The sequence below is a fragment of the Patella vulgata genome, chromosome 9 (assembly GCF_932274485.2).
Source record: "Patella vulgata chromosome 9, xgPatVulg1.2, whole genome shotgun sequence".
Classification (NCBI taxonomy): Eukaryota; Metazoa; Mollusca; class Gastropoda; family Patellidae; genus Patella; species Patella vulgata.
The window spans coordinates 16,749,538-16,763,086 of record NC_065887.2 but is presented as its reverse complement, the minus strand read 5'-3'; the positions used below and the strand labels follow the sequence as shown (position 1 = coordinate 16,763,086).

The 13,549-nt window shown below is 37.0% G+C and overlaps 1 protein-coding gene across 2 annotated transcripts in view; it reads left to right on the top strand.

The window, feature by feature from the left end:
• LOC126832291 (solute carrier family 23 member 2) overlaps positions 1–13,311 on the top strand; it is a 32,974-nt gene extending 19,663 nt beyond the window's left edge. For both annotated transcript variants that reach the window (XM_050563013.2, XM_050563014.2), the window contains exons 10-14: positions 9,354–9,457; positions 10,625–10,754; positions 11,481–11,630; positions 12,089–12,184; positions 13,004–13,311. In XM_050563013.2, coding sequence (XP_050418970.1) covers positions 9,354–9,457; positions 10,625–10,754; positions 11,481–11,630; positions 12,089–12,184; positions 13,004–13,245 — 722 coding nt within the window. In that variant the 3' untranslated portion in view covers positions 13,246–13,311. The remainder of the gene's footprint in view (positions 1–9,353; positions 9,458–10,624; positions 10,755–11,480; positions 11,631–12,088; positions 12,185–13,003) is intronic.
• Positions 13,312–13,549: the final 238 nt, after the last annotated feature.

Sequence of the window (13,549 nt, the reverse complement as noted above, 5' to 3'; positions counted from 1 at the left end):
TGAAGTAGTTGCTCAGAAAATGCGTTGCGATATCGCGCCCTACATATATAAGCAATTTGAAAGTGTGATGCTTCTATCGCCACTGAAGAACCTAACCCTTGGTATTGTCATAATATCAGAAAAGTATTTTCACGGTGGTAGGAAAAAAACTCATACGGCGTGAAGCCTACATCACAAGGTTGCGTTACTATTTTGCGTAACTCCTTGCACCCTCCGCCGTAGCTTAATGTGCCCCATATGAGACCAAGGTTGTTCAAGCCGAGTGTCGATAGTTCGGTGACGTGAAGGTGTCACAGGGATGTTGCAATTGCAGTGTCGTTTTTGAAAATAACTTTATTTGCTTGATAAAAACGAGATAACCCGTAACTTGTATTCCATATATTTGTGTCATGAGTTATTGTTCAAAATTCTGCCAAAATCATCGTTACTGTAACGGTGACACAAATAATAACGCCAAAGAAATAAAAGCGTAGGCTTTTGCGGCAGTTGAAATGGCATGTTTTTTCGCAAGGACACTCTAATGAGTATGACGACCTTGATTACGGTTCACAACAGTATTATTCCCAAAAACAGCTTTATGATAGCTTTAGCATGCATGCATTCTGAACAGAACCCATTTAGGACTACCGTGGTAAGGTGCTCTATACTAACCAAGATGTTCGGGGTTCGATTCAGCTGTGGTCAAGAAAGCTCCCCGGGATTTTTAGCGTGGTTTCCCCTTGTCAGTGTTGCAGGGCGGAGGGCTTGAAAGGGACATTGCTTAGTCGTTGCGAGGTCCCGTGTATACATTGACGTGCGCGTAAAAGAGCTTGACAGCTGGAATTCGACATAAGAGTAGGTCGTAGCGCCGCTGTCCGGACAAAATTTCCCTCATTACACACTGTATTATCCCGGTCGGTGCAGAAAAGTAGGACGTTAAAGCTCATTTCATTTCTTTAAGGATCAATATCCAGGCCTAGGCTGGACAATATCCAGACAAGTCAGTGACTGTTAATATGTGCATTATAGTAAAAAGGGTAACAAAAAAAAAATAAAAATAAAAAAAAAAACGTCTCACGAATGTCCAAGCTGATGAGCCGCATTATTGCATGCGAATCCGTCAAAAGTATTTTCAACAATAGAGATCGAATCCTGTGTGCATATGGCACCTTGATCTGTGACACCTGTAACGAAATAATACAGTTTTTTTTATATTTACTGTTACCTTGAAAGGAAAATTAACATATCGAGGGTTTAGAACTTAATTGTGATTATATAAAGCATTGTGACTTATCACATTTATGTTCTAAACTCTCGATATATACATTATATATGATATCATAGACAGGCGTGTAGTGAGCTTCACATTTCTGATAATGAATTAATGGGTTGATGCTATTGATAAATTTTTAATAACTGTAACTGCTTTCATTCCTTGTGAACATTTTCTGACGACTTGACTGCTTTGGGCGTATGTTTCGTGTCCTGATCAACAATCCTTTACGAAGGCTTTACACAAAATAATCCAAAAACATATTCAAGTCTTTAGTTTAATTTTAAATAACAAAAATAACAGGACGTGACCTAGGTAAGAGATATGCTCATGTTCTCTTTACGAAAAAACACAAAATGCTTGTTTAAAAACTTACCACGTGACGGGTTGTTCAAAGGGAGTCCAGTAAATAGCATGTAGTGACTGGTATCGCCTGAGATGCCAAAAAGGAATGCTTTCAAGTCGACCAATGCCATGTCTTGATCGAGTGACCCGTCAAGAAGTTTGTTATTCTCGATATAACTCGGTGAACTATTGATTTGCTGTAAATATGATATTTAAGAACTAAGGAAAAACGAGAGATAGGGGTCGGGGAAATTCAACGTCCACTTGACACAAACTTAGACATTTCGGGATTTACTGGTTCAATTTTATATCCATAATTGGCTTGCGTGTATGGGTCATTAGCATTAGGGGAAAACTCAACACTGGTAGGCATTTAGAATTCGCTTACAAATACGCGGTATCCGTTAACATTTTCTATTACCCGCAACAGCATGCCGTGATCTTAGTGTACGCGTCCATTGAAGTTCAGATTGTATATGATAAAGAAGTTAAAAGGAGGTATTTCATAATATGGGATAAACTTTAAATATATTATTAAATGTGTGTGATCTAGGCCCCCGTCATTATACGGGAAGTTGGGAGCAGATGGTTTTGGTAAATATTCATAATTTTAAGAACCAGGAATATATAAACAGGATATGAAATAGGGCGATCGCCTGTCACCGCCTTTAGATTACTTTGACCAGGTCGAGCAAAGATGGGAATGCCCAACCCCCTGGAATATTTTTATCAGATGATTGTGATCTTTGTGATTATAAAGATTAAGATCTTCAGAATGTTAAAAAAGAATTTATAAGCCAAGAGCTCTCAATGTGGAGATTAGTGCTAGTCTACATCCTCATGGGTTGTGCGTGGCGTTCTGTCCCGAAAAGATAGTATCGCAGACAATCTAGGAACTTTAAAGCAATATTTGAGACAAATTTAATGTTCCGTCACGCTTTGCGATAGCATTACTAGAGTTGGCGGTATGTACATTTTTAACAATATTGCCACTAGCTTAGTTGTTTCAATACAAAAACAACAACAGGTATACTTACAATGAATGCTGAAATGACACTCAGTTCAACAATTATTGTGGGAATTTCTTCTGTTATAGAATCAAATCTGAACTGCATCTATAAACAGAATATAAAAACTTATATCATTCATTATAAATTACAAAATTGAATATGACTAACTTTATATACATTGTGCTTTTAGACCATTTTCGTCTATTTTAAGGTTCCAAAGAACAGAGTTATACGCCCGATGGCTCCCGACACTCCCAATGTTTTTGCCCCGATAAACGGAGTAGTCCCATGAGAAATGAAACTTATGCTTTGGATATTGTTCCCCAAACAATTGGCGTGAAATAGGGGTATAGGGGTAGCTCCGATCGGGTGCTGTTCAGTATGAGTTTATTTACACGAACTTAAAATCGTTTCTACAAACTGACCGAAGGGAGATTGTTATTGAATATCTACTAGCTCGCACATCAAAGGTTTTTTTTATTATTCAACCGATTACATCCCTTCCGGGTTTAATAAAAATTAATTTCTCGCTTACAAACACTTTTTTGCTTGTGTTACAGGGGTGGGGTATTTCTCAATCTGATTAAAATATAGATCTATATTTCGTTTTTATACTTTGGATGGCCTCTACAACTTGAAGATCCGACCGGTTATGGTGTGGGGTCACGTCAGGGGTCAAACGAGCGGCTTTTGACCCTATGACGTCTATCATTTGAATAACTTATCAGAGTTCATGTTTCAAGTGGATGTTTGGAAATACAACTTTTACTGTGTCTTCGCTACGAATGTATACTCACAGTTCCGTGCACCGCACACCGAGAACTGGCCAGATCTCATTGGCTAATCCCTCACATCAACCAGACCGCGGTTTATTTAACAACTCTTCCAGATCACAGTGTAGTGAAGACAAGTAAAACGGTATTTTGAACTATGAAAAATAAAGCGAAATAGGATCTTTGTTTTAATAAGATTGGAAATATATGTGTATTGTATTTGATGAATAGCACGTTAAAAACAACTTACACATTCTAACATAAAGCTGTAATACTCCGAAAGGTCAACAAATTCGTCACCCGGAGCATTAAAGTTCTGGAAGCTGGAAAACAATGAGTGATACGGTGTTTATCATTAAATGACCAAACCGTTTAATCTACTTGCATAGGGAGTTGATTATGGTCTTGTCATGTTAATAAATGTCTAATTAATAATTAAAACCTAAAGAAAGACCTACTGTAGGCAGATTTATCTCTTGAATAGTGTATCTTTACATATGTAAACCCAAATGAAATAAATCTTTATTCAAACAAAGTAGGACAACTTGTGTATCCTAGTTAATATCGATAATTTCAAATTTAAACAAAGATAATTTTAATTTCATTCTTTGATTGTACTATTTCTTACTTAGCAAAGTCGTAGAAATCTATCTCAAAAATAAGGTTTATGAAGAATGTTGTTGGTGCCTGTCGTCGCTGTCTATGATGTAGAGTGCCATTTTTAGTCATATTTTCATATCTTCTTTTGGACAGTTTTTCCCGGACTGAAATAAACAGAACACGAACAATAGCTCAAGGATACAAATAACCCGGGAGCCATCGTGGCTCAGTGAGTAAGACACTGGCTCACTAACCAGAGGTTCCAGGATTCGAACCGGTGTAAGTCGAGAGAGAGAGAGAAATGGGGTTTAACGTCAACTCGACACAAACTAGGTCATTTTGGGACTAACATATGGTCCAATTTTATTTCAATAATTCGCTTGCGCATAGGGGTCTTTAGCAGTGGGAGGAAACCGGAGGACCCGGAGAAAACCCACGAGGTTGGACAGGCGGGTTTAAGTTCCTGGAGGATTTTGTGACGTAGTTTACGCTAGTCAGTGGATCAGGACACCCCAAAGCCTAGGGCCTTATGCAAGGTGTATAATATTTTTGGCTCTGTCAGAAGCCGTTTTATATAAATACTTTGCTCAATTGTGTTCAAAACAGACTTTCGTATTCCTCTAGTCGTGACGGTTGGGGATTTGGAGGCGCCTCATAAGCGGAATAGTATAGGGCCTCTCGGCATCTACATGTAAATCCAGCACTGGAGAGCCCATATATGGTGATGACATCGATTTTAATCAGTACCTATTGATTTCAACCGATCCATAGTCTTCTTGTCTTTTATTCGTTTGGCATTCTGTTCGACGTCAGAAAAATGGCGATTATGATCTTGTAAGTAATGGATTCGTTCATCTTCTTCATTGGGTAATCCCGGTTTCAAAGTAAACTCTTTTCCATTTTTTATAAACGTTCCTCCCTGAAATCACAAAAAAGAAGACAAGAGTAACTACAATGTGTGTAAGGAAGAATTTATAATAAGTGTTCAAACTACTAACGAGTGCGAACGTGTGTGTGTGGGTGTGTGTTTGTGTGTTTGAGGGGGGGGGGGGCATGTAATCTGGCATAGGAAAGAAAACTAACACTCAAAAAGAACAATCGTTTTCCATTTCTTTACCAGATAATCAAAGTTTTCTGCTCAGCGAATCGTAGACACTATTGAGTCATAACGAGTGGCCATGTTGGACATTCATAATTGCAAACCACAGCAGTGGTACATATACCGAGTAGCTTCTGAAATGAGGTTGAACTTTCTGTGTTTTTAATCCAATGCAGACAGGCATACACCATAAAATGTGCTATGAGGGGAGATTTTGACAGAGCAACAATTGAATTCCAACTGACAGGGGTTATTTTACGTACAATACACGCCAAGATGTAAAGAGGGGTCTATGTTTTCGTTTGAGAATTTCTTTTAAACTAATAGTGTGCGTGTTTGACTATATAATGAAATCCTGTAAACATTTATAATTCGGGAGTAATTTGTGTAAACGAATGTCCGCCTTTTCTTGCACATCTGGGCTAACGAAGACGTGCATAAACAAGTCAGTGTGAAATGTTGACCGGAAAACAATTCCAACTGTCAAGTCCTCTTTTACGTATATACACAATGTTTCTTGTCAGGCCCTCTATCCTGCACAACTGACAATGGTAAACAACTGACAATGGTAAACAACTGACAATGCCACTGACAGTGGTAAACAACTGACAATGGTAAATCCCGATGAACTCTCTCGGCCAATACCATGATCGAACCCCGGACCTCCTGATTAGTGAGCCAGCGTCTTACTCTTTGGGGCACCGTGGTTCCATGGCAAAAACAAGAATTTGACCAGGCCAGTGCATTTCTCAAAAATGTTAAACAATAAAGGACAAATTGAACCTACCACTATGTAATTATTAGGATCGTTTTTCGATTTCTGAACAATGAAGACACCGTCCTTTTTCTGGCTTCGATAAACACGAGAAACCTATAACAATATAACAAACACATTTACATATATGGAACAGTAGCATAAATATCGTATTTTTCGTCAGAAATTCAAATACTTATCTCAGTAAATCAAATACATGTAGTCAAAACCCAAACCACTTGACCAGAGAAATATTTAAAGCTTCCAGTCGTATTACACTAAGAGGCAATCTGATTGCAATACATATCTATATTTCGTTTCGTTTTTTTATACTTTCGATGGCCTACACTACATGACGATCTGACAAGTTATAGTGGGAGTTCACGTCAGGAGACTTTTGACCCTATGACGTCAGATATTGATTAATCAATCAGCGTTGGCGTTTCTAGTGCTTTACCTACAGTTCCGTGCATCAAATGGTCAAGAACTCGCCGTAACAGACCGTTTCATTGGTTAATCACCCACACCATCCACAACACGTCAATTAGAGAGAGAGAGAGAGAGAGAGGGGGGGTTTAACGTCCACTCGACACAAACTAGGTCATTTCGGGACTAACACATGGTTCAATTCTATTTCAATCATTCGCTTGCGCCTAGGGGTCTTTAGCAGTGGGAGGAAACCGGAGGACCCGGAGAAAACCCACGAGGTTGGACAGGCGACCCTACTCACGTCAATTATAACACCTCATCCAGATCTTAGTATAGTAAAGACAAGTAAAATGAAATTTTGAACTATAAAAACGAAACGAAATAGGAAATGTGTTTTAATCAGATTGACCAAGGGGTTAATGAGATCTGTGCTAGCCAAAATTGACAATGATGGATGTTGTGCAAGTGTGTAAAAACGTTAATGTTTTAGATGCCGTTAGGTATTTATTATTATGTATTAAGGCCACATCTAGACAGTCCCACGGTGGTCTTAATAGGGGGTTTCACTGTTGTCAGTTATTTATCAAATAGCCTGTTATTTATTTAACACATGCTCATCAATAATTCAAATATTAGGTTATTTGTCAGTAAATCACATTATTCATCATTAAATCTGATTTTTAGCTATTTATAGGTAGGTCACAAATTTTGTTATCACATATTGAAGATAAATTAAAAGCCAGTAAATCTACTGTTACATGTCAGTCATTTAAATGTTATATGCCAGTAAATAAAATCTTATATGCCAGCAAATCTAATGTAATATGTCAGTAAATCCAGTACTATAGTATGTCAGTATATTCAATGTTATATTTCAGTAAATAAAATATTACATGTAAGTAAATCGGATGTTATAGTTCAATAAACCAAATGTTATATGTCAGTAAATCAAGTGTGGTTTGTCAATAAATAAGACGTTAATTGTCAAGTGCTATGCGTCAGTAAATTAAATGTTATCTGTGACACAAACCTGATTGACAATCTGTTTCTCTGTTGGTGGATCTTGCGCAACAATTTGTCCAGATTTATTTATTATAGCAAGTGGAATATGTGAATGTTGGCGCTTGGTTAAGTTAAAGTGGTAATCTTCTCCGGCATGGGTAAAATAAAAACTGAACTCGAACGGCATGCCCGGAATATCACGTCTATATCTGTCTCGGGGATGTCTGTGGTCAAAGTGGTTGATTATAATACGATCTAAAATTCGAAATATTATAAAGAGCTATTTTAACATCTTTCAATCAATGTATTTTTGTTTGACATATATATCAGATATGCAAGTACTCTGTGAACCTTTTTTGAGCAAGGACAATGGGTCGAAATATTATTAATCTTAATATGTTTTCTACCTACCCATCATAAGCCGAACGTTATCAATACAGATTAATTAAAATTAAATAATGAACACATTTTGATGTCATTATACGGAAGACATACTTCCAAAATTATTTAGTAAGAATGGTAAGAAAGGCAAATTTTGTGGTCATAGATGTACTTACCTCCCCGGATTTTCCCAGGTTGTTCTGATGCATGCATGAACCTCAAACCATCCGTTAATGAAATAAATACTACAAATATCATCAAGACTGTCGTTCTCGTCATTTTTTAGATTAAGTTGAGCAATTGGTCACTTGTGAATATACCAATATACCTGTTTATTCCCATCCATCAGTTGATTAAACTACTGGTGACCACTTGTTCTGTTGATTTATAAACAAAACGAATAATTATAAACAGACTGAAGCTATCACAGTTTGATCGAAGATCGATTAATTCATAAAAATAATATCTTTATAGTTGATTAGATTTAAAACTAATCTGGTATTATGTAAGTAAGTAATGGTGTATAAGATATATTAATCCTCGAGGTTGAACATTTAATCTATACCCCGCGGTAACTCGTCTGCTGAATGAAGAACGCCATGTTATAAAATAAGAGATAGAGATCAATGGGGTTTAACGTCCACTCGACACAAACCAAGTCACTTCAGGAATAACATATGGTACAATAATGTCCTTTCTTTAAGAGGGAGTGGGCAAATGGGGTCTAACGTCGACTCGACACAGACTAGGTCATTTCGGGACTAACATATGGTTTAATTTTATTTCAATAGTTCGATTGCGCGTACCGGTCTTTAGTGCTGCATCTAGTGAGTGTTTTAAATCCAGACTTAAAAGATACCTATTTAAACGATATGTATATAATTTTTTTTAAACTGTGTAGAAAGCACATAGAAGATACTTTAAAATGTTGAATTGGCGCTATACAAATGTTCATATTATTATTATTCATTGTTATTATTGTGACGAAAAAACAAGACAGCGCCATCTATAATATTCGCAAAAATCTTTTGATGAGCCTTTATATAATCCGAATGAATCCAAACCGGGAGATTATTTACCCTTGATATTTTGATTTTGTTTTCTCAATTAAATGCTAAATGTTCAAATTTGAGTACATATATTTTGGATTAAGCCGTGAAAAAATAGATATTGTCTAAAAAATGCAAATGACGATCGACGGATTTAAAGCAGTTTGAAATAGAAAATATCGCCTTAACACACTTTAATTCTTTCACAAGCTAATAATGTTTTTGATCCCTGTTTTTTTTTTACTACATTTGGCGTAAATGGTTATTCGTAAGGTATTTTACTTCAATGTGCATACAATTATATTTCATGTAGCACGTAGCTAGTATATTATACAATCTCTGGGAAATATTCCCTTTTTAGCTGGATAAACGGCTTTGTCCGGGCCCAAGATCTACCCGTGGCCTAAGATCTGTGACCTTGGCCTTCATAAATTTTGGCCTAAAACATTCACGGGGTCAAGCTGGTTAATTCGATACCACATAATGTGGGGGCTCGATCGCGTGAAACCAGTATCATTTCAGACCTGAGACTGCACAGCGCAGTGTGTAGTCTGTGTGTCTTTTCCTACGTTTATTGTGTGTGTGTGTAGTGCGGTCCTCCTGCATTTACTATTAGAGGTCCTGCCAGATCTTTAAATTAGTTTTGTTATACTTTACAGGAATTGGAATGGAAGGGATTAGCTGTCTATTGGCAGGTGCAATTGGTTCACCAGGTGGGGTGACGTCATACTGTGAAAATATTGGTGCCATCGGTATAACTAAGGTAATTTTGTACCAGTGTTGACGAGTGTTGTGCACCGGATATGATGCTTACTGTTCCTCGGGGATGGACCGAGAAGGAGACTGTGTGTATTGGTTTAGGCTCATGTGCCTCTAAAGAAGCTAATGTTTGCGGGGTCTTTTAAGTAATAACATGTTTGATGAATTTGCAAGATTGCCACACGTCACACGATATACTCTAGAAAGCACCATTTAAAGTCAGGTTGTTAAATAATTTCTCGCGCCTACAGCCCCCCCCCCCCACAACCCTCCAGACCTTCACATAGAACATTATGATACCACTCAATGGACAATTGGCACATCTTTTGTTGATGTGACTGTTCTCTGGTGGGTTCGCGTAACTCTATACTATAAGGAATTAATTTTAAACACATTTTATTTTAACGTTTCGTTTAATCAGTGTAAAAACTTGTCAGTAACCTTCACCTATTGATGTTATTTTTATCAAATGAGCAATGAGCTATTTATAAGATATGTAATATTTATCAATAACAATGTGCAACCGTGAATTCCGGGAACGGGTGACCTAGGCTGCTGTGTGTTAGGTCTTCCGGAATCCGGATGCTTTGTTGCTTGGCTCCAGATTTGCTTTTTGGACATTTGTCGTTTTCCTGGTACGTAAAAGTAGAAGTTACCCTATATGTGAAAGGGCATATCGTCAAAATTCCACGTAGCATCATTCATACCGAATCATCGTCGCCGACGTTTCATCGGCAATGGTATGCCGTGCACGAGGATACCCAATTGCTTTTATGGTTGCAATTATGCAATATCCATCGTAAAAGTAGGCACATGGAAACACAATAAACCCCAATAGGAACATTGTTTCGGGCTGTATGATTTATCGAAGACAAAATTCCTTGACGTGTGCCGGCCGTATAACGATTGGACAGCTTTCCCTACGATGCACCCGAAGAACTTGAAAGGGACTCTGGTGTGAATTCATCTACCCGTTTCAAAGTCATTGCCTTTCGCGAACGGCAAAATGAAATGTGTAAATGCCGGCCTTATGACTTTAATAGTTGAACAGCTTTCCATACGATGCGCCCAAAGAACTTGAGAGGAACTCTGCGGTGTGAATTCCTCTACACGTATCAAAATCATATACCTTTATTGAACGACAAAATGAAATGTGTAAATGTAATTTTAGGTTGGTAGTAGAGTTGTATTACAAGCTGGCGGTGTAATACTTATAATACTTGGATGTTTTACTAAATTTAGTGCTGTTTTAGTAAGTCTACCTGATCCTGTCATTGGTGGATTGTTTATTGTTATGTTTGGTAAGTCAGCAGATATTCAATATCTAAATTTGATCACCGGGAACTAATATAAATAAAAATGAAATATAGGTTATCAGGCAACGAATTATATACCTAAAGTTGCTAAAACCGATCAAGGGCAAGACAACATAAAGTAATTTTTTAAAGGCAACTAATCGAAATAAGCAACAATCCAAAATCGTTGGAACTAAATAAATGAAATGAAATGAAAATTTATGTTCTTCAACGTCCTACTGTTCTGCTCCCAACTGGGATAATGAAGACGGGCATAGAGTGTACTATGAGGGAAATTTTGCGTGTACGCCAATGTGTACACGAGGCCTGGGTTTTCCGTCTCATCCGAACGACTAGACAGCTGTCTTTGGCAGGCCCTCCGTCCTGCATCACTGACAAAAGGGACTAAATAAGCTTCTTCATCTCCTTCATTAACGCCAAAAATATTTTTTTATCCGAATGTCGACATTCTTTAGACCCTTGTGTGTTGGCAATATACGAATTTATTTCATTGGTGGTGCGTGTGATGTTTTTTTTTTTTTAATAATTTTTGTAATTCTAGTGGCATGTTAGCAGAGCAGTAACGGTTGTACTTTTCGCTTTGTAACAACACCCCCCCCCCCACACACACACACACACAAAATATTGTAGCAACAAATAATATATTGTTGTAATGTATATTTAACTGTCTGACAAACAATGACGTAAAAAACAAACATGGTTTTATTTCAGGTATGGTGGTCTCTGTTGGAATATCTAACCTACAGTTTGTCGATTTAAACTCCTCTAGAAATCTCTTTATATTCGGGGTATCTGTATTTTGTGGTCTCTGTATTCCAAAATGGCTGACACTTCCCAGGAACAGTGGAGTGATTAAAACAGGTAAAATTAGATTTATTTATAATGAAATGTACAACAATGGTTTTTTTTGTATTTTGTTTTTTAAGAATTTTAAACCTATAATATGAATAATCTTAAAAATGGCATAATTGTCCCAGAAGTGTATCGTTCTGTACTCTTTGGATGACATTTAGTACTTGGGGCATAATCAAATAACAGACTTTTTATGGAATACCAGTTACTATCTATGGTGTATTACATTGTGTCGCTTCAACAAGATTTCACAAGTCGCTATCAAGCATATACACAAATTAAATAGGTAAGACTGAATGAGAAACCTAACATTCACTTATTTGAATATTAAGGTTAACAGCCACATCTCCATATTGATATTGAAATATGACCCAATTACTAAATGTGTTATTCGTGTATTGTTCTGGTTTGGAGGGGGGGGGGGGGTCAAGGAAAACTAGTACATATAAATCATTTTGTATCCACAGGTAGTGGAGGTGTTGATCAAGTTATTACAGTATTATTAAGTACCAGTATGTTTATGGCCGGTTTAATTGCTTTTGTTCTCGATAATACTGTTCCAGGTAGTGTATACTTGTCTTCTAAATAATATTGCTCCAGGTAGTCTATTCTTTTAAGTTGCTTTGAACCGAAAAAAACTGTACCTTGTGTGATCTCCAACATTTAGTCATTGCCAGTAAACATATATGTAGTCCTACATAAAAGCATCTTGATCGACTGAAAAGAGAAGCCGTTTTAGACGGTTTACTTTGAAAGTCTTCTGCTCAGTTAAATAATCCCTTTGTCTATATTTGGTCATCGAGATTACAATATGGCGGAATAGGAGAATAACCAGTTTGAGACATGGCAAATTGAATTTGTTTATAGTAAATAAAGCCGGTAGAAGGGTTAACTCTGCAATCTGTTGTAGGAAAAAACAAACATATATGTTCAAAACTTTATCTGAAGACTAATTAATGTTATAGTCCATCCATTATTGTGAATCACGTAAGCACATATGTATAGATATATTTTATGATTTGACCTTGTAAAAGGTATGGAAGTGTCGATATATAAATTGAATTATATAACTTTTACATTGATCTATATCCATGTACAGACCTTAGAAATCCCAATATGCAGTGTATGAATGAATAACAAATATAGGGTTTAACATCCTACTTTTCTGCGCCAACGGGGCTCATTAAAGCGGGAATACACAACACAGTGTGCTATGAGTGAAATTTTACCCGGACAACAACTGAATTCCAGCTGTACACGGGACCTCGGTCTTTCGTCGCTGCCAACGACTACACACTGCCAAGGCCACCAGTCCTGCATCATTCACATAGCTTCAAAAATAAGATTCATTGTTCAAAAAATATTTTCATTCTTTTTTCCAGGAACGCTAGAGGAGAGGGGTATTATTAAATGGCGAGAAAGCAAGAAGGAAGAAGATGACAACAACAGTCCTTTAACTGATTTAACGGTTTATAATCTTCCTTTCATTCAAAAATTCTTGGACAGACAGAAATGGGCGCGTTACGTTCCCTTTTTACCTAACTTTGATAGACACATGGCGACATCTGAAGAGGAAGAGCAAGAACAAATACCTACAGATTCACAGAAAGAAGAAAGTGTGTGAATTGTTAATTCCATTTAATTGACTGGTGCAATGTATGATTGAAAATGCATTTTTATTAAAGTGTAACTAAACATGGAGATTTCTTGAGTTGTTAATTAAATGGCGTATAGCTCTAACTCAATATTTACCATGATATTTGACATTAGAAACACAAATTAGAATTCAAAATTGGTCCATTTCAATCAATATTGATGTTGTCATCTTAGCGTGGGCTCCTGAAATCCAATATTTACTATATAATGAACATCTTAACACCAGTTAATTAATAAGAAAGGGGGCGTGGGCGTATTCGGTACTTTTAGTG